Consider the following 26,686-nt stretch of genomic DNA (forward strand, 5'->3'; position numbering starts at 1 on the left):
AGAAGCTTACAGGATACTTGAAGAACTGTCATATGAACCAGCCTGAGCATTAAGATTTGGTCTGTATCCAATTGTCTTCAGATATATAGCAGTCAACAATGAGGAACAGGGCCTTAGCTTATGGAATGCCCTTCCAGGAGAGATCCACCTGACTCCATCATTGCTTGACTTTCTCAGGGCAAATAACCTATTTATTTCAAAAGGCATCCAACTGAAATACAGCACCCAACTGGTGGCTTTATAGACAACTTGATCTGGAAGTGCTTGTCATTTTTAATGCTTTATGTAATGATCAGTCATTTACATTGTTTTTGTTTAATATTGTCTTGTTGTAGTCTATAGGCTGCTTTGAATATTCTGTATAGAAAAGCAGACTACAGGTGTATCAAAATATAAATAAGAGAACAAACAGGACATGTATAAAATAGTGTAACCCATTGTTGCACATGATAGTAATCATCACATTTATAAGAGAATAGGGTGGGTGTGCTTTGGGTTTATCATATAGTTTCTGCTGTTGCTCCATTATAGTAAGGATAGCAGTTGTGTTAATGTAGTTCGCCCTGAATAATCTAAGAATACCAATGTAGGTCAATCATTATAATTCTACTCTTCTGCTGCCTATTCTGAAATCATAGACTCCTTTTCTCTGCTTATTAGAACACTTGAACAGCAGGAATAATTGGGCAGAGAGAAAGACATTTCAGTGTGAAGCTATAAAAGATTCAGCATTGATTCTAATGGTTCCCCGAATGGTGACAGAAGAAAGGGAAGAAATATCTCTGAGTGGGTTTGACAAAGGGGGTGGGGATAGCTCACACATGGAGCACATGATTTGGTCCAAGGTTTAAACCCCAATATTTAATCCCAGGTGGGGCTGGGAAAGGCTGGTCTGAAATCCCAGGGAGTCACTGACAGATGGTATAAAGACAGTAGTACTAGATGAACCAATGGTCTGATTTAGTATAAAGCAAATTCTCATGTTCCAGAGAGATTGAGTGTGTCCATGAGTTTGTGGTCAGAGTTCTCCGGTGAGCAGTGGGAACCCACAAGGGGGAATTTGGGGGGAGAAAAGAAGGGGAAAGGTTCAAAAAAGCACATGGGTTTAGCTTGGTTATGGAATATGAAGGGCCTCCTAAGGAAAGGAAAGGAGGTTTCTTGTTATAGCTGTAAGGGTGTGAGTAGGGCTGTGTACACACATAGCCACTGAAATGCACAGGGGTCGTTTTTCCACTGTGTGTTTTGTACATAGGGCGCTGTGGTCTAAACCACTGAGCCTTTTGGGCTCGCCGATCAGAAGGTCGGCAGTTTGAATCCCCGCGATGGGATGAGCTCCTGTTGCTCTGTCCCAGCTCCTGCTAACCTAGCAGTTTGAGAGCATGCTAGTGCAAGTAGATAAAAAGGGACTGCTGCAGCAGGAAGGTGAACAGCATTTCCGTGCGCTCTGGTTTCCGCCACGGTGTCCCGTTGCACTAGAAGTGGTTTAGTCATGCTGGCCACATGACCCAGAAAGCTGTCTATGGATGAACGCTAGTTTCCTTGGCATGAAAGCGAGATGAGCACTGCAACCCCATAGTCCCCTTTGACTGGACTTAACCGTCCAGGGGTCCTTTACCTTTTACATTTACACACCTTCACATTGTAGCATAATCTAAAGTGGCAGCTGCTGTCAGTGTTGTCTATACACACTGGTGGGCACATTTTCATACTAATGTGCAACAGGGTTCTCTTTCCCCCTCCCCTCAACTGGTGTTTCCATAAACTTTTTAAAAATATATATTTTTCACAAACTTTCAAAAGAGAGAGGCTGTAAACTGGTGTGCTGATATACTGATATACAAATGATACATATTGGTATATAGAGGCGGATATTAGTGGCACAGCCCTATAATGTCAGTAGGCCTGTCCTAATATGAAGTGACCTGAGGACGCATTCTCTGTGTACACATGTATTCAGCAAGTGCTTGAGAAGGACATTCTCCACACAAAATGGGTTAAAACTGTTATAGCACAATGCGCTTTTGATTGACAAAATAGTGTGGGACAAGGACTACATGGGGATGATGCTGTGTGTGTGTAGCACATCCAAAAGGTGCCTGCATCCAGTGCTGACTGCACATTATTATGGAATGTGTACACTCCCTTAGAGAGACATTGAGATGTGGAAGCATCTTTGACTGGGCATCTGGATAAGGCTTTTTTTTTTTAACCTGGTAGATTTTTATGTGAGATTTTACTGAGTTTTTAAAGTATGATTTGTATTGCATTTTATTGGAAATGTGGGATATAAACTGCTAAATAAAATACTGCTAATCAGATTTGTATTATGACAGTGCAATGTGCATGGCAACTGTATGTGCATCCAGCAGTGCTTAAGTATGTGGTATGGACATTCTAGGTCAGCATGAAGATTCTTAGATTCTTTATAAATACTAAGCACTATTAGTGCAGTGGCAGATAACATGAACAAATCATTAGACAATTTCTGGCACTGCAGTGTATGCTAGTAGAATTCAGAACAATGCTGTGGAAGGCTATATTGCGGTCTATGTCTTCAATAACGTCGCTCTTCATGGCAGCTGTGTTTTCAGGTTGCTTTGTGAAACAAAGTACTATATTAATTTATTTATTTTTAGAGTGCTCTGTGAAACAAATTACTCTTTCCTTATAGCTGAAGATGGAAACTAAATGTTGCAAACTGTTTAGTTTGTGGTATCGGCAGCTGCTGGGTGCAGAAACAGCATGCCTACTCTAGGCAAGAGTTTGCTTATGATTATGCTGATATTTTGTAAAGATGAGGATTTGCCAGGGAGTAGCAAGAAAAGGCTCACTTTAAAGTGCTTAGTTTTGATGGTTGGAGAGTAAAATTGATGTTTTATAGCACACACATTTGAGGGGGTGGGAGGAAGAATATTCTTAAGCTTGGGACCCACAGTCAAGCACAGGTTTCGTTGCAAATAATCTAGAGCCAGTTCATATCATCCCCAACCAGTTTAGTCAATGGTTTGGGCTGATCGGGGTTGTAGGCTAACAACATTTGGGGACCCAAGTTGAAGAGCATTGATCTAGAGTAGTGTTTCTCAAAGAGTAGGGCCTTGGGCCACTTTCAGGTGGGCCTCATTGGAACAGCCTCCCCCAGTGCCTCTTCCCTGGCTTGGGTACAGAAAGGAAGGGGATAAGAGATGTAAGCTGTTAGAGGAAGAGGAAATTAATGTAAAAGGACCAGGGTGCAGGGGTAGGTGCGGTTGGGGAGGGAGGGATAAAAGAAACGGGCAGTTTGAGAGGTGGTGGGATAAGGTACAAGATGAGTGTGCAAGGAGAATGGTAGAAATGACAGGACATGGGTAAAAAATACTTTGAGGGGCACGTGGGGGGTGGGAAGGGGGAAATAGAAAAGAAAAGGCCTTCTCCAGTTAGAACCTCTGGGTCAAATTCTGCCTAAAAGGTAGAGGCTGAGTCACAATACCTCCTGAGCAAATGTCATTGCTTAGGAAACAATTACTGCACAGCCAGAAAGTGCTTTCCTAAATGTAATCAAATTTTGGTGTAAATTAACCAGGAAGAACAACAAATCATAATTTTTCAACTAGAAGACAACCCTGTCTTCAACAACTTGTATCATTTGCAAAGATAAACTAGCATAGTTCCTCCATAGCCTATTTATTTGGTTATTTATTTATAGAATCTTTTGCCTATCCTTCACCATAAGGTCCCGGCAATAAAGTGTGTGTGTGTGTGTGTGTGTGTGTGTGTGTGTGTGTGTGTGTGTAGCAAGCCCATCACAGTTATAAAAACACATACAAGTATTCCACATGGAACAGAACAGTATAAATTTCAGACTGCTCATTTGGAATAAAGGGACATGCTTTTGTCCTATGGCTCTCTCTTCCAGAATTGTGGAGTGTCTTAAAAAACACAAGGAGAGGCTAAGTCGAATTGGTTTGGGTCAGTTTCTGAATGGCTACTGTCACCAGAATTCACAAAACACTGCAATAGTAGCTAAGAACACTGTTTATCAGCTATAGGCAAAACAAATTAAGAAATGAAATCACCAGTTTTCATTACTACACATGTCTCTTTCTGTTGAATAAGCTATAAGGGTGCACAGCTTGGTGTTCTGTCCTTTAGTCTGGTACAGTATATGATTTGCATAAGACAACATGTTCCAGATTTCAAAGTTGCTGTACAGGAAAAAAGCAATGATAATACAGTAATAATGAAAACAATAAATATGGTCCATGGATTGTGGCTCTGTCAGGAAATAACCTTGGTGATGAGGTTGAGAAAAGGAGTTGGCGCAGAGCCAGCAGCCTGCCTAGCATTGAAGCAAAGCTGTTGCTGCTTCAGAAAGAGCCTTGAATAGGAGTCTCATCTGGTTATTAAACCAGACAGTGGAGAGATATTTTCCCTCCTGGGAAGCAGTTACAAACCTCAGGCGCTGAAGCGATGTGAGTGTATGTGACGATTGCATTTCAAAGCATCCTGCGCCCTGAACTTGGGAGAGTGAAATGCAGCTTGCATAAGTGAACAGGAACGCTTGGACTCCCTGACCTAGTCCCTTATTTTTTAAACACGACTCCAACCAATGCCAGTGACTTCTTTAAAAAAAAAAAAACCATTAAAAAAAAAACAAGTACAGCTGCGGCATCAAAGCCCTCAAATTAATGAATGGTAGACTTACCAACAAAAGCAAACCATAGCCTATATAAACAGCAAAGTAAATCCTTCTATAACAAGGCACACTGAAATGTATTTTTGACTTCTGACCTCGTCCATCTGCCTAATGGAATAATAGGCTATTCTCTTGGGGCCTCTGTGTAATGTCTCTGTCATTTGGGAAGGGGGGGTGAAATAAAATAAAATTGCCTGATCACACTTCAGTCAGCCAGTTGTGGTGTCTGTCATACTTAAGTTGGCTAGGGCAGTTTTTCTGAGATCTTGTGAAGGGGTTAGGGGCATACCTGGAATGGTTCAGTTAGGTTTGTGAGAGTGGAAATTATTATGGGTGCCCATCCTTTATGGGGGTAAGGAATATAGGCCATTGAAAGAAACAGATGAAACAGGTGTTGGGACTAGAGCCTGATTCTCACATAGGTGTTCATTGTTCTGGGGCTATAGTATCTAGTGATGGCTTGTGACAACACTGGAAAGGACAGGCGAACCAGTCTGTTTCCGCCCCGTGTCATTTTTGCATGCATTCACCCATATTTCCATTTTGTTCTGCATTAATCATGCGGTCCTTTTGGGGATGGGGGTGGGAAATCCACATTTAAATACATATTAAAGTATGTGCTCTGTATCCAACAAAGTCAAACTCAGAGTATGCTTATTGAAATCAAATCATTTAAGTTAGTTATGCCCATTGATTTAAAAAGCTATTTTGTGACCTTTTTTGGAGCCAAGAACTGCATCAGTATATTTGGGAAGTGTGAAAACTGGTGGGTAGCCTAACAGCCTAATCCTAATCTTACCTACTCAGAAGTAAATCCTAGTCAAGTCAGGCAGGTAGAGTTAGGATTACAGCCTAAATTCCGAGAGCTGTATGTTAGACTGGGAGTTGTAGATCAGATCAGTTTGTGTCAGAATGTGCAAATACTGCTTTTCCCAAGCATCCCTAGGCTATGGATATGGGATTGTCATATCCCTTAAATCAGATCATATGCAGTCCTTTTCAGTGGAGTCAGTTGACACATTTAGCTCTGCTGGTCAATAAAAAGATACTCATCAACTGCAGAAAAATCAAACGATGTGGCACGTTATGTGTGAACTAGTCCATATATTGCGAGAAGTTTGGTCACACTTTTGAAGGTTTACAGTCTTGTTCCCTTCACACCTGTTCCACAGCAAACCAGGACTTGACACTAGAAACAGAATGCTCTGTCTAGGGCTTTCAGTACATTGATTGGGACCCCAGGACCTTGTGTGCATATGCAAAATACTTCCACGTGTGCACATTGGCTCATGGGGTGTCACTCTGGAGAGTCTCCGGAAGGGGAGGACTACCTGTGGAACGCTGAGCATCCCATCACACTTGGGCTTTTACTTCGTGGACGGAGCACAAATATTTTTTTATGCATTGCCTGCAAGTCCCACTATTTGGTTCTGCTGCCCTTGCCTTTAGTTTGAAGAAGCTGTCACTATGGATATTGTTCAGAGTTGTAGAAAGAGTTGGCGGGAGAGTCTTTTGGTTTCAGACATCATGAGGGCCTAAGGTGCTTGGAAATTTAGATGTGCTATGTAAACCATCTCAGAAACCACCACATATTTAGGAGGGGGAGACAAAAAAAATGTGGAACAGACTGAAGAAAATGAAGGAGGGAATGGAAATAAAACAGGATAGTGAGAAAAATGGAAAGGTGCGAGTGAAGGATACCCTGAAGGGTTGATACTGGGGAGCGAAGGCTGATCAGCTGTTGTTTCCTCACAGAGTGCTCTAAGAAGATACCGTTGGCTTAAATACAAAATGTAAAACATAAGTCACTATAAAAAAATTGACTACTTTGGAGAATGGATTCAGGGTTTGAGGCCAAAGGTGAGCTATGCCACAACTGTATTTAAATAGCTACTAAGAGTAGCTTTGAAAACAGTCCAAGTACGACTTGAAAATCTTACTGAATGGACTGCTAGGTTTATTTATTCAGCATCTCTTTATGGTAATGATTGGAGACACTGGTAAGAAAATCTGCAGGCTTCCCCATACAAAGCTGGACAAAAAAGGAAAATGTTACACAGAAAGCAAATTACTTAGACCAGTCCTATGCACTGTGACTCAGAAGTCCCCTTGAAGTAAATGGGTATAGCACTACAGCTTAAATTCTTTTTAAAAAATTTTTTTTTATAAAATTGATGGCTGCCTAATTATTTATGTAAATAGATTATAGACCCCTTTTATATTGAACAATATTCAGAAGCTTACAAACAGTAAAAACTAGTCTGCAGAACAAGCATCAGCAAGAACAATCAATCCCTCAAATATATCAAAACTTAAGCAGAGAAGATCAGTAAAATGCCGATAAAATCAAATACTGTGGTCCCTGGAAGGGTACACCAGGGGCCACAGGATAGAGTGGATATGGCCTGAAGGAGGAGGAGGAGGTCCACCCTCACAAAGCCCCACAAGTTGCAGGCCTAGAAACTTCTGCCTACCTTGTTCCTCCACCATCAGCGTTCAGTGGTGGCAATGGCAATAATGCTTTGTGTATTCTGCTTAGTCACATTACAGCTTGAGCTCTGCCCAGGGCTCACAGCAGCATTCAGCAGAATCAACTCAGAAAACCTCCCAACTTATTTATAAAACGGAATTAAAGCTATGACAGAACTGTTGTGACTGTGAGGTTGACTGAGATTTAGACTAGAAAGCTCTTGATACAATAAATGTTAGTTGAAGTGTAGGATTAAAAACAGCCCTTTGGGGCTGTTCTGTGTGCATAGTATTGTAACCTGATTTGGACTAAGTCTCACTTAAGTCAATGGGACTAGCTTCTGGTTCTGGCAGGCCCGTCTTAGAGGGATCGGCCGCCCTGGCGCAGTGATCCCTCGGCGCCCCCAGCCTGCCGCCTCTCCGCCCGCCTCCCTCCCGCGCTGGCCGCCCCTCGGGAGGGGGGGGTGGGCGAGCGGGGATGAGAGGCGTGGTGTTGGAGCGGGCGCCCGCGCTCCGGCGGGCGGAGGATGAGGGGCGGGCAGGCGGGCGCTCGCGCACCGGCGGGAGGGCGGGCGGGCTGCAAGCCGGCCGCCCTCGCCTCCCAGAGCCCCAGCTGGAGTGCTGGAAGGTCGCGCAAAGCCCCGCGCTGCTTCAGCGCTCCAGCTGGGGCTCCTGGAGGCGAGGGCCGGCGCGCGAGTGCCCGCCTGCCCGTGGGGGCAGGGGCGGGTTGGGGAGGGGGAGCCCGGTATGCCGGTGGGCTCGCGGGGGCGCCCCTGGGGTGCCCTGCGCCCTGGCGCGCCGCGCCACCGGCCTCTATGGATGAGACGGCTCTGGGTTCTGGTTCCATTATTTAAAATTGCGTTGACAGGAACCAAGCCATGGTTTGGTTTGGTTTGGTTTGGTTTAGCATTACATCTCAACCCAGGTTCGTGGTTTGTTTATCTCCAAACAAACCATGAGCTATAACCAAGGTTTGCTTTGGGCTTACTGCTCAGTGGTTTGTATGGGGGAAACAAAACACACCCCTGGGTTTGGATGTAACACTAAGCCAAATAAGGCCATCTGTGCTTATGTTCCATTCAGCTAGACTAGACAGTGGTGCAGCAGATATTCCTTCCTGATATCCTACGGTTGGTTAAGAGGCCAGTGCTCAGGTAAGACAAGGGTGTCTCCTTTTCCTGAATAGACTACGGTTGCAGTTTGGACCACATTTAGATTTGCAAGGATCCAAATTAAAGGCTTGATGTACAAAATCCTAAATTCAGTCGCTTGCAATCTCAAGTTAACGGAGCTTGGAAAGCAGGGCTGGGAGAGAACCTTCTGCCTGCAATCTTGGAGAGCAGTGGCCAGTCAGAACAGACCAAAACTGGGCTAGATGGACTAGTCCTGTGACTCAACAGAAGGCATCTCTTTGTCTGCAAGAAAGAACAAAGCTATTTTTGGAGTGCACATTAAGTCGGCATCTGTTTTGTTTCTTTAGATTTCATTTTGTTTAGTGCATGACGTTAAAGTCCATTAGTGTCCGTGAGCCTTTCGTCTGGCTTTGCTTTCTAGGATGGCTGTTAAAAGTGGGCCTTTTTGAAAAGTGATGTTTTGACCTGGATTACTGCGATGATGAATTACACTTGACAGTCCTATCTTGTTAAGACTTGATGAATACTATGTGGGAAATCCAGGGAGTGGGTGTAGAATGGGGTTAATCCTTTTTATTAGAATGTTCCAGCACAGCATTGAGAATACATCAAAAAGCAGGAAAATGGGCTAGTGGCTTTAAGAATAGCCTTGTCGTTTGCCACGTTGCTTTAAAAAAGAAAAAGAAAAAGAAATGGGCTGCTCTGTGCTACATGCTCTTGCCTTGAGACTTCCCCTCTCCCTAAAATATTTCTCTGATGGCAGTAAACGAATTGCATTGCCCTGCTGGTTGTAAACCTGTGGGTACTCTGCTGCGGAGCCATATGGCTCACATTTATTTTAATGTGCCTTTGACAGGAGGAGAATAGCTGAGACTGCTGAGGAAAGTGCTTACACTTTGGATCTCAGCCAGCGAAAGCTCAATTTATTTATGTTTAGTAACTGAGTAACTTCTTTTTACAGTAGAAATGGTGCTTGAAAAGGATTAAAAGACTTGACACGTCATTTATGCTACTTTTTCCTCTCTCCCCCCCCCCCCATTTTCTTTTTTGCAAACATGCTTTCCATTCACAGCATCAGTTTATTTTTAACTGAGCCGAGACCCCCCTACGCCCGCCAGTGGAATTCCGTGATCTATTTTTGGAAAGCTTGGTAGAATTTGCTTAAGCAAGATTATGCGTAAGGAGTTTCCTCATATGAAGACCAACTAAAGGTCACATTGGGATCTCTAAGTCTCAGAGAGGCATCTCACTCAGAATTGACACAGGATAGAGCCTAGTTGATGGGCTGGAAACACCAGATGCTGTCGCCTTACTGGAGCTAATTGTGTGTGAAACCACTCAGCAGTCTGGACAGGAGACCACTGAGAAATTTGTGCAAGAGCAGGATATAAAATCAGGGCATGATCTAGGAGATGCTTTATTTGGAGATAAAACCTGGAGCTTCATACTTAACAAGGAACATATTCTGTGCCAATTTCAGCTCTTATCCAAACATATTGCCAGATTCTCGTAAGACAGTTTTGTCCCCGGTCACTCGCCTGTGGCAAACAGGCTTTCCATGCAATCAGGCAGGAAGCTTTTGTGACTTGGAAGAGGCTTTATCCTGTTTTTCTTCTAGGCTGTTGATTTGCCACATGTTGCAATAAGGATGCACCTCAGCTGTGCCTTCAGATGCCTGCTTCCTCACACGGCTGTCCCTTGCTGAATGGGAGCAAATGTGTATTAATAATGTTCCAGGTTGCAATTAAAAAATAAAAGCAATGAAATAATGGCTGTAAAGTAATATAGGCCCTCTGTGATATTGTACTCAGTTATTTATGAAGCTAATAAAACAGGCCACCTGGAGGTATAAATGAAACAGATATATAATTGCTTCCTATAGGAAAAAGATTGTGTTTTTGGTAGAAAGGTATTCTGTTTCCGTTTCCAGAAGTCCTGGGCTTTAGCAGTGCTAGAGGTCTAAAAGGTAATACAGAAGGTGGCCAGTGTTTTTCTACGCTAATCATATCTAGAGTTAATATTCCATCTCATGTTGTCATTGTGTTGGGCAGTTTCACGTGCACAAGAGAACGTTACATTGATTATTTCACACCTGGCTCACTTTTGTTGCCAGGTTTTGGCTAGGTTGTGCGATGGCCTTGGTATGGATGGGGTCACTGAAGAGCCACAAAGGAAGGGACTCTCAGTGTGGAACAGGAAGCACCAAAGATGAATGGAAGCATCTGTTGAGAGCATGATGGAAGGGAACCTCTTCCATGCTGACTTGTCTCTCGTGGAACCTTTAAGCCGGTAGCAAGGAATCTGTAGCCATTTATCTTGCTGCTGTTGAACTCCCAACTCCCATCAGCCCCAGCCAGCATGGCCAATAGTCAGGGATAATGGGAACTGTAGTCCAGCAAACTACAGGTACCAGGCCCATTGGCAGACCAACAAGGTGTCTGCAAACAAGTCTTGAAGGCTGGCAATATTAAACTTGCCGTGTGGGAATCCCTTGCAGACGACCGCAGCGCCTGGAGACTATCAGTCAGGTTGTGTATCCACAGCAGTGACCAGAGGAGGAATGACCACCGCGAGGAGCTCAGAGAGAAGAAACGCCAGGGCACACATGCATCAGCACAACCCGATGCCTTCTTCTGCCCCAGCTGCAGCAAAACATGTCTCTCCCGTGTCGGTCTTTACAGCCACAGCAAGGCGCTGTAACTCTCCAATGGTTTGAATTCAGCCCCAAGGGTGCTGTCTTCCATTGTCTCCCAAGACAGGTGGCTGGCAACAAATATCAGCAACATCACGATCCCCAACCCCTGCTTTAAGCCTTGCAGAGAATTCTGCAGCATGTTCAGAGGTACACACGCTAACTGCACTAGAAACTGGCTAAGCCCATTGGGCCTCACAACTTCAGGGACACATATCCATCATTATTGACCTTTTCACTCAGGTGTCCCTGATGATAAAGAACCACAGAGTTCCTTCCCTGAACACTGCTTGAAAAAAATATTGTGATTTTCTTTTTTCTTTTACTCACTCACTAGTCACAGGTCCCACCTCACCCCTGCCCCAATAACTTGATGGGTTGAAACCCATCTGTCGCCCAAGATTAAAAAAACCTGGTATTGCTCCCTGTGGATGTGTGGCAGGAAGAAGGGCCTGAAGGCCAAATGGCTCTAATTGCCTGAGATGGAAGAGTTTTTAACCAGCTCACACGTCCTGTTGTGCCTTATTGCTGTTAAATATATGGCTTCATGTTACAAAGGCTGTCAGCATCTTTTATGACCATCTCGGTTCCTCCCTTCTGACCATTACTGTTCTCCCATCATACCTGTGCAACTGTCGCACCTAAATTGCACAGCCATAACTCATCATCTAGTTTCCCCCCAGTCTCCTACTACCGTCTCCCAGTAAATCAGGCAGGCTCCTGTCATATCTTCAGGAGTCAAGCAGCTAATGCGTGCGTGCGGCTAATATTCTACACTGCAGGCTAACAACGGCCTGCTCCTTTGTGGGGAAACAAAAGAAGACATCTGAAGGAAGCCCTGTTTAGGGAAGCTTTTAATGTTTAACAGACCATTGTATTTTAATATTTTGTTGGAAGCCGCCCAGAGTGGCTGGGGAAACCCAGGCAGATGGGCGGAGTATAAATAATAAATAAACAAACAACAACAACAACAACAACAATTATTATTATTATTCAGAATTCCAGCATGAGGTATCTCTGTCTGGACCAGCTGCACAGCAGGGATAACGTATTTAAGGAGCTGTTTTGTTTTATTTAAGGCGCTCTTTTCAAAATCAGTATGCATTGCCTAGAAAGTTATGTTCGAATGCATGAGAAAGGGATAAACACCAGACCTTTAAAACATTCAAAGCACACATCCAAGAATCCTGGGAACTGTAATTTGTCGTCCACAAACCTGCAACTCCTTGCAACCATAACAAATTACAGTTCCCAGAATTTTTGGTGTGTGTGTGCGTGTGTGCTTTGAATTCCCTTTGAAAGGTCTGGTGTTTACACAGCCTATGTGATGAGTGTAGGAAAACTATGCTCCTGACTGGTTGATTTATTTCTGATGTAACAACTGCATGACCACAAGTCTTACCTTTTTGTGTAGCACATGGGAGAGATGAAGGAATGAACAAAACAGGACAAACACACATCATGCATTCGTGCTACTTAAATAGCATCACTGTGTGGCAGGCCTCTGGCATTAATTTCTCATGCAACGGCCCCTTCCTGTTTCCCTAACACACCGTGGAACCCCGCCGCCTAAGGATATGCCACAAGAGAGATATGTTTGTGAAAACATGGGGCAAGATACTCACTAGGCAGGTAGCAATGTTTCCTTTGCTTAAACCTTAACTAACCATTCCAAGTTACTTGAGGTTTAAGCAAGCCCTGTGTTTGTTTGTTTTATGTTGGGTACCTGAATAAAGAGGGAGGCCTTGTGGGTCAGAGGTTTCCATGTCCAGGAGATAGATTAGCTGCCTGTTCTGGATGGGATGGTACTCTCTTTGAAGGAGGAGCAGGTGTTCCTTCTTGGGGTATTCCTTGATCCATCTTTGTCACTAGAGTCCCAGTTGACCTCTGTGGTCTGGAGTGACTTTTACCAGCTTCAGGTGGTTTGCCAGCTGCAACCTTTCCTGAACGGTGACAGTCTGACCACAGCTGCCCATGCATTGGCACTGCCTGAAGTCTTGATAACTGTAATGTGCTTTATGTGGGATTACCCTTTTATCTGGTCCACAGTTGTGCAGAATGCAGCAGCCAGACTGCTCACAGGACCAGATTACTGGCAATATGTTACCCCACCACTAAGAGATCTGCCATGTTCAAGGGACTTCTGTTAATTCATAATGTCTTAAACAACTTGGGGCCAAAGTACCTTAAGGACTGTCTAACTTCTTATGTTTTATGGATATCTTTGTTGATTTTGCTTTCATCTGTTGTATTCTGCCTTGTTATATTTTTAATGGAAATGCAACTTACAGATGTGTAAAAATAAGTAAGTCCAATTGCCCTAATGGGTGTGGCAGGTTGGCAATGCCTCCTTTCACTGGGACCTGACGGGAACCAGGACTGATGGGGTTTTCACTTCCTGTGGGCAAGCTTTGGCTCCTTTTGCCAGCTTGGGAATCTGGCTCCTGCTAAATTGGCCAATGGCAGGCAGGCTTGGAGAGTAGGTGCCCCCAGGGGGAAGTAGGCTTCCCTAAGGTCCACTCCCAGGGTATTTAAGTCTGCCTGTCCTAACTCCTGGCACCTGGTTCCTAGAGAGAGTATGGGAAGAACTACCTCCATGTTGTTGTTACCTCTGAGATGGCTGGCTATATAGTTAGAGGTTCTAGGCCTCTATTCTGCTTTATATAAATATAAGCAGTTAGATTTGTCTCATAAGAGAAGCAGTGCCTGTTTTTACTGGAACACCTTTGAATCTCTTTTGCAACACTTTTGTTGTCTTTGCATTGTTCCACCGTTAAGATCGGAAATTGAGATTGGAAACAAATTAAAGTTACTCTGGAAAGTGCAACATTGATGGAACTGCACTGCAGCAAAACTTTTAACAGCAACATTGACTACCACCTGATAAAATGACCAAGGAGTCCTCAGAGTTTTAGCTGAGTAATCCATTAACCCTGCCTAAATATGCACATGAGAGAGCAGTTCAAAAACAAACCAAACCCCCCCCCCCCCGATATTCTTTTGTTGTGATGTGTGAATTCAACATGTCACATCAGGTATTGTCTTTGAACAGGCAGTTCCTGTTTTCACATGGAATGAAATCCTTTTTGAAAATGTCAGTTTTATATTAAGGATTGCTAAAAATAACTCAAGATGGCTATAAATCTACTTCCCCGTTGATTGGGGGGAAGGGGTAGTTTGTTAGCCTTTCAGAATGTTTTCGATCCGTTAACAAAACTAATGAATTGACTAAATGTGGCAGTAGCACTAGATGCTAATAACAAGAATGAAAATGAATGAAGATCAGTTGAATGCCGAATTAAGCATGTATGCTGATAGGGGAGGAAGAGAGGAGGAAACTGGCAACAGGCCAGCTTCTCCACCCAATTAACTGCACAGAGCGAGGAAGGCCAAGAATGGGAATAACTCCCTGCCTTTCCTCCCCCCTCCCCACATGGGAAATCGGTTGTGTGTGTGTGGAGGTACACACAACTTGCACTCATGTCTGCTCCTACCACCAGCACTCCTTCCTCACCCTTGATTCCCCCAGGCAGAGGTGCTGAGCACCAGCTGGCCTGGAGAACACCACTGCTGAGAATTTGTGAAATGGTGAGAATGGTTTTTATTCCAAGCTGGTCACCTTCTTTCTTTGCAGCATCATCGATTCTGAAAAGAGAGAAGCGGAAGAGGACGAAGAATGTTCATTTTAACTGCGTTACCGTGTACTACTTCACAAGGAGGCAAGGGTTCACGAGCATCCCCAGCCAAGGAGGAAGCACCTTGGGCATGTCCACACGTCACAACAGTGTGCGCCAGTACACACTGGGGGAATTTGCGATGGAGCAAGAGAGGCTTCACCGAGAGATGTTGAGAGAGCATCTCAGGGAGGAGAAACTGAATTCTTTAAAGCTCAAGGTAAGGACAAGGCTAGCGAACAGCTTTGCCTCTCTACCGTGTGGGTAAGAAGCAGGAAACAAGAGGAACTGCCGCACTTACACCCTTGGCAAGATTGTGTCTCCGCTTCTAACATGGCTGCACGTCAATTGCCCCAAGGAAGCTGGCATCTTCCCTGTTTCCCACATTAACTCATCAGATTTGTAATAGGCTTCCACCTGAGCTCTTTAAGGCGACAACTTCCTTCCTGCTATGCAGATACGATGGCAATTCATTCCCCCCCCCCATCAAAGTTCTCGCTTTGATCAAAATTTAAATATGGCTAGCCAAGTTGCTTAGTGCGGATTGTTCTGCACAAGAGATTTCGGCTGGTTATTTTAAGGAAGAGCTGCTTTGTGTTAGGAATCTGGGTAATGTGGGATAAGGCTGCCGGATAAAATATTGGAACCCATTTTATATGTGTTCTGTATGGTATCTACTTGCAGGAGACTAACTGAAGCATGTCCTGCACCAATCTGTTTATGTGTTCCTTTTCATGCCCTGCCAGAACTTACAGGTACTGGACACACCTGGTGTTCAGAGAGATGATGCTATTGACTGTCTCTGCAAAATTTTGTCTCAAATTGTTTGTCTGGGACTTATCAATCTCTTATTTTTTTATGGTCCCAGGCAAATACACACACGTGAAGAAAAGTCATCATACATGGCCGGTGTGCCATATTTGACTCGCATCATCTGCTTAAGCGCCACAGAGGCACTCCAGATTGAGCAGGTGGTTGCAGCAGTATTTAAAGCACTCGGTTTGGCTGATTTGAAAGCAGATCACATCCAGATCAGAGTCAAAACTGACTGCAAATTCACCCCCTCAATTCTGTCCTTGTGAAGGGGTGCGGGCAAAGCAGACCACATCCCACACGTCTTGTGATTGCGCTGGCAGTGTTAGGAGCAAAGCAGGCAAGAAATGGGTTGTTACAAGATGATGGTGGCAGTGGTGATATGTACATGGCTTCCCATCAATGCTCTAGGCAGCTTAAAAAGCAAAACAAAAACAAAAACTGACTACAAAATTTAAAAATACAAAAGGAAATAATCAGCATAGATGCAAATAACAACTCATAAACCTTCCTTCTATTGAAGATGGAGAAAAACAGGTTTTATGCAGCTCTGCTTAAAACAAACAAATGAATAAGAGTACAAAATTTATTTTAGTGGAGAACCTGGAGCCCTCCAAATGTCATTGGGCTCTAAGCTGCATCAGTCCCAGCCAGAATGGTGAACTGCTAAAGATGATGGAAGTTGGGAGTCCAGCAACATTTGCCCACCCCATTCATTACAGTATTTAAAACCACATTTGAAACAGGAAAGGCCTATTGTTGATTTTTAAAGCACATAGTGTGCAGTCCCTAGTCAGCTGCAGGTTGTTTGAGAGCTCCTCCTGCTGGCCGCTTTGTTGGAAAGAGCGCATCACACCGGTTCATCTTTGTGTCAAAAATATTTTTACACGTTTCAAAGAAGTACATGGTGCTATCTGTGAGACAAGGGTCTCAGAGCGAGCTGTACAGTAGAAGTAGATGCTGTTGCACAGCTTAGTTGTTCCGTTTAGTCTGTGGCTCTGCAGAATCAAAGAAGCTATGGCAGAGCATGCAGCTACACGTGGGGCCTGCAATAAATGTTGCAGTGTGAAGTGCTCCTGTTATGGACATTCCATCTTCACCTCCCATCAACAGTCAGTCAGCATTCCATGCCCACTGAGCATGCTCTGTCTTCACTGGGCTCTTTTTTGGGGGGTTCCCTTCCTACTCAGTGGTTTTGTTTTTCTAAAGATTACAGTAGTAGTATTTCTGCAAACCTTGGGGTTCTCTCGAGTACTCTTGTGTGCAGATGGTATTATTTTGCCTACTATCTCTGAGGTCTCAGGCTATGTAAACCTGAATACAAATATGTAGCAGGTGTATTAATACGCAGTCTTAATTTTTTTCGGGGGGGGGGGGGTTCCTATGCAGATTAGTTTAATTTTCTGTTGCTGCAGAGCAGCTGTAGGGAGCCTCCAGTCACAGGCAAAATTATGCCTGTCAATTTGGCCTTCAAGGCTGTTGCCCGCAAAGCATGGCCACCTGTCCCACATCCGATGTCGCATACAATGGCAGGTGTGGGGCAGGTGCGAACGTGGCCTCAAAGGGACAATCGGCAGCCTAAAGTTTATTTGCAAGTGGGGGTCCCTATCACACTGACAGGAAGCGATACTGGGCTTGTCTGCACTAGACAGTTCCAGGTAGGAGAACTCCCTAGCACAGCTTGGTGGGGCTTGTTTTCTCAGTTGCAAAGCAGTTTGCAATCAAGCCACTTTCTCAAATGAAGGGCAAAAGCTCAGTTCCCAGGGGCGCAAAACTGAGCAGGCTCCATTGCAGGCACACTCCCAGTGCCAGTCAGTTGTACCTGCCGACCTCCTATCAGTGGTTACATCGATGCTCTTGGATTGAAAGGCGATTGTCAAAATTGGCCTGTGAAGGGTTGGGGAATTAAGAATCTTTACCACCAGACAGATCCAATTCAATTCCATTAGAATGGAAGGTATTTGAAAGTAAAGTGCCCTGCCGCTTAAGTTGTTGCCAGTACTCCCATGTGCCCTTTCTTTTCCCTCTTTTGCGTGACAAATTCGATGCTTTCCATCATGGATTGTCTGTAGCCTCACCTAGGAAAAGTGGCCGGTACTAGGAGTTAGGGATGCTTAAAGCTGCTGCCAGTTCGGATAGATAATACTGGGATAGAAGGATGAATGGTCTCACACTATATAGGGCAGTGCCATAAGTTGGTAAGTTCAAAAACAGTAAAAAGCACTGGAACAAGCCAGCCCACTTCCATGCCAGTAGCTCCTTAGTTGAAAACAGTGCTTTCCCCCCCTTAAAAAATGTTTAGGGGTACTCTCATTGTCCTACTCATATTGAAATACTGCCCCTCAGCGAGGCCAAACTTAGATTCACAAAATGTTTAGGGGTATGTGTACTGCTGTATGCCCCACCCCCCCAGAAAAAAGCACTGGTTGAAAGCCATGTTCATATAGCCTTTCATGATAAAAACAGGGTTTGTTGCCCTTGTTAACTGTTTTCGAGCTCAGAATGCCTCTTCTTCTCAATGAATCCCAGACACGCTCTTTCATGGCTCTGTGTTGCAGATGACCAAGAACGGCACCGTGGAGTCCGAGGAAGCAAACACTTTGACACTGGACGACATTTCCGACGACGATATAGATTTAGATAACACAGAAGTAGACGAGTACTTCTTTCTACAGCCTCTGCCGACAAAAAAGCGAAGGGCACTCCTGAGAGCCTCTGGGGTCAAGAAGATTGACGTAGAAGAAAAACACGAGCTGCGAGCCATTCGCCTGTCAAGGGAGGACTGCGGCTGTGACTGTCGAGTCTTTTGTGACCCAGAAACGTGTACCTGCAGCCTTGCAGGCATAAAATGCCAGGTGAGAACTTAACTAAGGTACAGTCTTAAAGGGGTCGGGGGGAAGGAGGGGAAGCCAAAGTATAATTACAGGTACCGGTATTTGGTTTTATAAAAACCAAGTGGCATCCTCCCCCCGCCATTCAAATATTCCTAATGTATTTTTCATACTTCCCCCAGTGGTAGGAAATTGTAGAAGTCTCTTTATAATGACTATCTCAGTATCTCAGTTGCAACAGCAACTATGCTGTTAGGAGGCCAGGTGAGTGGCAGCACCCACCCACCCGTTTGCTACAGGGGAGCAGCGTAAATAGGGTTCTCATAAGTCATGACTTCTGATAATGAATCCTAAGCCTGGTTAAGCGTAACCATGGTTGACAGCTAGGCAACATAACAGTTGAGATCATTTGGGTCCAGCAGAGTGGGAACGGGGGACTCATGCTCTAGAAAAGAGTATGAAACCCCCAAGGACAAATCTTGATTGCTTTCCTATTAGCAAGCAATCAGCAGTTTTACATTTACGCTGCCCTTGGTGTCCTTTATGGAGCAACCAATTTTGAGATTCTTCCTTTCCAATGTCCCCCTGCTCTGGATTTATTTCCGCAAGATGCAATATTCTGTACTGGGCATTTTAAAATTAATGTAAATCATTTATTTTTCGTATCACCCCTTCAACCATATATCAGAGGCAGCTTTCCTGAATATAGCTCCTGGCTTTTACTGCCACTTTCTAGTGTGCTAAGGTTCTGCAGCTGTAGAGTTCCTCCTTCCCAGACACCTAGTTAATCCATGGTCTCTTTCCTAAAGGTGGATCGTATGTCTTTCCCATGTGGTTGCACTAAAGAAGGATGTAGCAATACGGCAGGTAGAATTGAATTTAACCCCATCCGCGTTCGGACTCACTTTTTGCACACTATAATGAAACTTGAATTGGAGAAGAGCAGAGAGCAGCAAGTCTCTGCGCTGAACGGTTGCCACGGCGAGATAAGCGCTCACAGCAGCTCTATGGGCCCCGCAGCCCACCCGCTAGAATATTCCGTTCCGGATAACTTTGAGATTGAAGCAGAATCTCGGGCTGGCGTGATGCACTTGCAGTCGGCCGATGACTTGGACTGCCCAGGGGAGGAGGAGGAGGAGGAAGAGGAGGAAGACGCTAGCAGCTTTTGTAGCGGGGTTACAGATTCCAGCACGCAGAGTTTCGCACCCAGTGAAACAGATGAAGACGAGGAAGAGGAAGAGGATGACGACGAGGATGACGACGAGGAAAAGGTGGACGACTTTGTGGAAGGTTTGGGTGCTCATGGTGACATGGTGCAAGCTCTTCCTTCGGTCCTCTGCTACTCCGACAGCACTGCCATGCACGAGAGTCACTCCAAGGCTTCCTCCTACTACGGCAACTCCTCAGCGCTTTATTACCAAATAGAGAACCATAGCCCTGGAGCTCCTAGCCAAATGCGTGAGGCTTACTCTGAAAGGGATACAGTTAAGAATGGTAATCTTTCTCTGGTGCCTTATAATCCAGCTTCAGAACAGTTTGTGGACTACACACGGCAATCAGAGGAAAGTTATAGCGGCTCGCTTTATCCTCCTTCAAACCCGTCCGTCATAGTTTGCTGCTCGTCTTCAGAGAGTGACGGCGCCATTCCGTGTAGTAGCCTATATGCTGAGCATAGGCCAAGACACTCCCAAGTGGACTTTCCCTCATACTTGAAAAGTCCTTCTCAAGATGGATTTGTTTCTGCTTTGAATGGTGGCACTCACCTCCCAGAGCATCCCGCTGAGAATTCGCTCAGCCTCTCGGAAAAGAGCAGACTGCATGAAGAGTGTATCAAATCGCCTGTCATGGAAACGGTACCTGTTTAAATTATTTTAGGATGGAATCCCTATATTTAACTGCACTCTGTTTTAATTCCCTGGAACCAATCTCTCCCCCCTCTTAGCAATAGAGGTAAGGGGACAAGACTGTGGTTAGTGTTTTGAATATTTCTTCTGGTTTAGGCCATTGCACAAAAGCAGTTCATGTAAAAAGTTAAAATTTAAAAGCGGGGGTGGGGGTGGGGTGTCAAATGGTCTTTTGATAGAAAATACCTAGATTAAATAATAATAATAAATAGTCGCCTACCTGTTAAACTATGTGAAGCTGGCCTATCGAGACTCAAAGCTTCCCTTTGTATTATCAGACCAGTACAAGATAATGAAAATTTTACTTCATGTTTAGAGTACAAAATTGTCACACATATTTGAAGAGATGGTGACTTTTTAAATGTAGATGTGATTACTGTACAAAAAAAAACAAACGCCCCGAATTGTTTGGTAATGTATATTTTATTTATTGTAGCTTAGTACTCATGTCTTGATAAAAAATGAACAGCATGTTCTTTGGAGCTGAACATTTGAGCAGCACAGCACAGCCACTTCAAATTTCATAAGGAAAATTATATAAATATTTTGTGACCACTTCTGAAGCTGACATTGAATTATGTTCTTTGAAGTGCCCTAGCCTCCAGTTATACTTGTAAGCTAGGGGGCAGTCCAGGAAGTACCACTGCTACGCATGATTCGTTCGTTTCAGCAACACGGGTGGGGCGTTCCTGCTCCATCTCTATAAAATGAATGAAGGGCGTGCACAAGCTCCACCTTCTGAACTGCACTCATAGGCATCTAAAATTGCTAGGAAAGTGAAATGTAGGACAATCCTCTGGTTTTTGGTTTTAACTGGCACCAACATCCCTTGAAAATAAAGGAAGCTGGGCACAAGTCATCAAAAGTTAGTTGTGACTGGTTCATGCGTTTTATTTTCTTTTGGGCATTTCATTTATTGCTCAGTTTTCTACCCAAAAGCTACGTAAGGAAATGAACACTATTAAATACGTGCAGAATGTAGTTGCTTTTCACATCTTCCTGCGCTCCACTTCCCAGATGCACAGGTGTTGTTGTTGTTTTTGCCATTGGACTTATGATGTAACATATATTATCATAGTAGTACAACCACTGCTTCTTTAGTAGTATGTACAATAAGGATGGGACCTCCAGTGACACCCCATCTCCCACCCAAAAATAAACCCACACAGAGACTTTAATTACTTACATTTTTTAGGATTACAGGTTGGAGCGTATGGTTCTCCCCTTACCCATTTTATTCTCTCAGTAATCCTGGAAGGTATTTTAAAAATAGACACCTAGTCAATTTTGTGGCTGAGTTGGGAGTTGCCCGCTCTAACCACTACATAACACCACCCTTGCTCTCCGTTAGCCCATGCACACAGACTCCCCATTACGTACAGCGGCCACATGAACATGTCACTATTTTGGGGTGGGATTCAATCACACACCAGGAAATGAAGGGTACAAAGTCGTAATTGTTGACAGGTTTCATGCAACAACCCACCCTCCAAACACCAGTCCTTTTTGCAGTAAGGAAAGTGTGGGGTAACACTGTTATCTAACCTCTGCACAAGCATATCAGAATGAATGTTTATTTAAAAAGCCAATGCTTTCTAATCTCCCCGCAAACAAATCAGGATGAATGCTCAAATTAACAGGCCATCTGGATTGCTATGGTTAATACAAAACTAGCCTGCTGAACCAGTGAAATCAACAGGACCTCATTTAGTCAAAGCCTCATTTCAATTCTTTCAGTAGAATTTAGTTGCAACTACCTTTTGGTGCACTGTGTGCCTCATGTTCACTTTCAGGATGAAAACTCTGGCTCTTTGTTGCCCTGCAAATATACAGCTAACTAATGCACTTTAGGGCCTCCCCTTACTTGTGGAGGCTATGAAAAGTCTTCAAGGTATGCTAGATGGTAGGGTTTTTTAATTTAATTTAATTTTACTTTTAAATCGTATAGGCAAAATTAGGGGGTGGGATGATCCATGTTTTCTCTAGCCAATTTCTGAATATATGAATAAGTCACTGGTAAGAGGAGTCTTTGTGTTGAGAAAGTAACTGCATTGTAAATAGAAGACAGACAGGGTTCTAGGGGCATTGAGCCATTCACTCCAGTGTGACTTAAGATTTCACCTATGGTACTGTAGCAATATTTTAAAGGCCTGGTCCAAAAGGAGGTTGAAATCAGCAGCTGCTGGTGTTCAGTTAAAGGACTCAAGCCTTTGCACTCCTCTTCGTTTTCTGCTATTTATGCTCCAGCCAGGGCTACTGTAGACTTTGCCTTCTCCATTTACTTCTGTAGAGGAAGCGGGTGTGTGTATGCAAAGAAATGGGAGTCTGGAGATGTTAACTCCACTGAAGTGAACTGGGGATCCTTGCAGGCAGCAGAGCACTGTGTGCACATCACAGAAATCCCTAACCAGGTGGCTGCTAATAGAAGAGATTATTTTTAAGATTTCTTATTCAATAGTGAGATCAATGCCTATGAGTGTAACCTGGGACTACAAAACCATATCCAGAGATAATATAAAACTCTACTTTTTGGGAAAGGGCAAATTAATAAGGACATCTACACATAATCCTTTCTTTCAAACACCATCTACAGGGGCAATTTTAAATTTAAAGCCTTAAGCACCGCTTATTTAAAAAATACATCACTTCCTGTTCTGTTTGGATAATTCAGTTCTTTTAAAAAGGGACTTGAGGAAGCACCTTTGTGCGCTGGGTGAGCACAAACCCTTACTGGACAAACACTGTGATAAAAAGAATCAGCTGAACTTACTACTACAGTATTTTAAGTTTAAGTAACATTTAAAATTGATATCCATATCCAATTTCGATCAAGACTATATCTATCATGTAGAAATACACTGTGCAACCATGCACACATTTTGCTCCCTGCTGTAGACTTAAGGGTACTGTCTTAAATCAGCCTTTCTAAATTGGCTGTAAATGTTTGCCTTTAAGCACTTGCTCCTGGGGCGGGTGACATGGCCCTTCTGTCAATCAGCTCATGCTCCAAGGGGGCAAGCGCCATAGTTGTACGAAGCATCAAGCTTCTTTAATAGTTTTATTCACTATTTTACCAACCTGCATAATTCCACCAGCCGGATCAACGTCTGCCACACACCAAGGCCCAGAGTCACTTGGATGTTAGCGAGGAGTCAAACTTCCTTCCCATGTGAAGCTCTCTCACATTCTACAGCGCTACAGATTTGTTCAAATCTCCCCCCCCAAAATCCAATTTCTTTTTGCCATATGGAGCACAATACATGGGAGATGGTGGAATGAACTCCCATGGCTCACACAAGTGCTGTACTTCCTGTATTGTTAGCCTTGGTTTGATATCTGTGAGCCTTACGTGCCAAATGGCTTGTTGTGACTAAATGACAAATAACAGTGAATGTGTTTTGTACAAGTTTTGCATGTTCTGCTTTAGTTTTCGTGATGGCTCTCTAGGCCATACAGATAATGAAGATGATCTTGCTGAGTTTACATGCATTGATGCCCATTAGTTTTAGGTACCAGTCAGCAAGTTGGAACACAGCATTCCCATTGGAAACAGACATTGTCGTACCTATTTCTGTCTAATGACAAATCACCCCACACATTAATTTTAGCAGGCCAGAAGGAAAACAACTGGGAGTACTTCCCTGGCCAATTAAGTCTCACTTGCATGTTGTGTTATTGATCTTTAAAGATGGGCAGAGCAGACTGATTTGGCTCCAGGATTATTTTTTTTGTTTTTTTTTACAGCCAGGAGTGTTCTTTCCTGAAGTCTTCCAGTCTGCCTGTCATTCTCAGTTTCCGTAATCCAGTGCGTCCCAAAGTCACCAAAAGGTTTTATTTTTTTTACCCGACACCAGATAGAGCACATGGAGAAATAGCCTGTACTGAAATGACTGCAAGAATACAAAATCATGTGTCATAGAACACAAGGCTTTTCTACATCAAGCCCCATGCACAGATGGATGAAACGTGAGATGGAACAACCATGCTGGGTCCATTTTTTCTTCACGTAGCATCCTTCTGGGAATGGGGCCCAGTGTGAAAGGGACAGGATGCTCTTACTGGATCAAGATGACTCGGTTTACATTATAAGGGAATGCTCCAAAATTTTCAGGAAATTCCCCATGTGCTAGATAATTTTTGTCCTCAATTAATTATCCCCCCCCCCCCGTTAATTTCCACAGGAAAATAGAACCATGTTTAAAACATGACTACAAGGATGTGGGATAATATGGAACATAACACACAACTTTGCAACTAACCTAAACTGAATTAATCTTGTTCAACACAGATAGATGAATCCTAGTGGGAATGGGAGATGCACAAATCCTATGGCACAGTCAAGTGCTTTCTGTTCCTATAGATGCATATCCTTATCAAAATAGATAAAGCAACTCCCGAAGATTATGTTTATACATATCCTTATTTGCTAGAGAATGTAATACCAAGGAGGAGGGAGTAAGGTGCCAAATATTACATTAGCAAGCAGGGGGGCTTCCCTGCAAGACCGAAATCTTAGTTTCATTGTAAGGAATAAACGTAGTTCCGAAATAGATATGCTGCAGCTCTTAGGATCACCTGCCAACACCTGAACAAAACTGTGTCCCCTGCTGCTAGTGTAAAGGACTAGCATGCCTCAAGCTGTTAAGTCTTTTAGGAATAAGCATAGGCTCCAGCCCCAACTCTTGTAAGTTGCTATGGAAGACAATACCATCAGTAATAACTGAAAAAGGGGGATGGTATGGAAATATGGAAAGGGAACAGAACCAATATGGTCTACTTACCCACCTGCAAAGGACCGTGCCTCATCTACGGCAGTGCAAGCTATTCCTTGAGCTGTCTGTTAAGAAAACCGTAAGGTTGGAGTGGCAGTCCATCAAAATTCCATTTAGGAAATTTTATTTGCAATGCATGGTGAAAATAGCCTTTCGTCACTGCCCCCCCAACCTTAACTATGTAGATTTCATGGGGTGTTTTCACTTTTTTCCTCCAAGGGTAGGTACCTAGGTAACCTGAAACTCATTTGTTTACAGCCAAAAGAAATATTAATATAGGAGCATGAATTTAAAGCCTTTACTATTTCATACCTATTGATTCAGATGGCTACTATATTACCGGTAACCTCATCCATGCAAAGTAATTCATTCATTCAGTAATTCTTCATTCAGTAGACTAAGTTACAGATGTTTCATTTGGAAAAAGACTTGGGGTGGAGTTGGTAAAAATAACACATGTAAAGTATCTTAGGTACTAGAAATTTGATAATGCATAAATAGTAAAGAAAAATCCCTTCCTCTCCCAACAGCCTGGAACTCACCATAATGAAACTGACCTGCTCTTGCTTTCTTTCATTTACCTACTTTGCTATTAAGGTTTTCAAAAAGGAAAGCATTACGTGGACAGGTGTGACCCAGCACTTTCTTAGAGTGATGCAGCTTATGCTGATTCGCACTGAGTATACATTATGTAAGAAAACTCACCCAATAAGGAATCTCTTTGCTTTGGACAAATACCATCTCTGTACGAGTTACCCTATCTACTGTCCCTTCTTTTTTCTTTCTCAATTGCCACTGATATATGGAAAGAAAAACACAAAGTTCATCTGTAACTCTAATCTGGAATGTTCTCAAGAATTAAAGTAAATAGTGTATACAGCTGTGGGTCCAATGGTATTTCCAATTCAGGAAAAATAAAAAAATCAGAACTCGTGCTTTAAGATGTAGAAGTAGATTCTCATAGCTGCTTGAAAATTGTAAATACTTAATGCTGCTTTAACTTAACACGTTTGAGGGTAGATACACATGATTATCTTTTTATGAGGGTGGTTTTTAATCACCATGGATGGGTCTCTCAACTTAGCCATTGTAGACAGAAGCTACACACCACCACCCAAAGCCTCTCACTGGTGGTTAGTGTTATGCAAGGTAGCTTTGGCTCAGCTACTGTGGGCCCCTGTTCTGACCAGATCACTTGCTCCCAGTTTTCTGTTCCTCAGGCATTCTTCCAAGAAGTTTATGGCAAGAGAATAGAATGTTAATGTAAAACTCAAAACACAAAACCCATAATTGGCATTATTCCCTCCATGTGTTGATTTAATTTTGCTTTATAAGTTGCAACTTCACAAATACCAAAAGGGTAATGTAGGCAACAAAAACATTTGACAAAACTTAACCTGGACCTTATGCTGTAATCTTTTATTTTAACTGTATCTTGTATTTATATTTTCAGTATTTATGATGAATGACATGTAATTTGATGTATTTATTGTGGCTTATTTCTGCAATGTATATATTACAAAATAAGCATTTATAAGTCTTAAAATTAGGTTATTTTTTTTCTTAGTGGCACTCGTATTATGCTGTATTTTTACTATATATTGTACAATATATATTTATTGTCTATTTGTTTGCAACAAAGTAAATCAGGTTTCTACGTTACATCTATTACTGTCTCTTTTGTACTGGGGAAGGGGTATCTTAATTGTTTAAAGTTTAATACTGT

The 26,686-nt window shown here is 43.3% G+C and overlaps 1 protein-coding gene across 5 annotated transcripts in view; it reads left to right on the top strand.

Annotated features, from left to right (window-relative positions):
- CSRNP3 (cysteine and serine rich nuclear protein 3) overlaps nt 1-24,927 on the top strand; it is an 85,666-nt gene extending 60,739 nt beyond the window's left edge. For 4 of the 5 annotated variants that reach the window (XM_033166326.1, XM_033166308.1, XM_033166343.1 and 1 more), the window contains 4 exons: nt 14,601-14,860; nt 18,012-18,308; nt 19,094-20,137; nt 24,370-24,927. In XM_033166326.1, the coding sequence (XP_033022217.1) occupies nt 14,601-14,860; nt 18,012-18,308; nt 19,094-20,137; nt 24,370-24,396 (1,628 nt within the window). In that variant the 3' untranslated portion in view covers nt 24,397-24,927. Of the gene's footprint in view, nt 1-14,600; nt 14,861-18,011; nt 18,309-19,093; nt 20,337-24,369 lie in introns of those variants that run through there. The other variant, XM_033166317.1, reaches the window with a different exon arrangement.
- The last annotated feature ends 1,759 nt before the right edge of the window (nt 24,928-26,686 follow it).

This window comes from Lacerta agilis, chromosome 1, assembly GCF_009819535.1.
Source record: "Lacerta agilis isolate rLacAgi1 chromosome 1, rLacAgi1.pri, whole genome shotgun sequence".
NCBI classification, from domain to species: Eukaryota; Metazoa; Chordata; class Lepidosauria; order Squamata; family Lacertidae; genus Lacerta; species Lacerta agilis.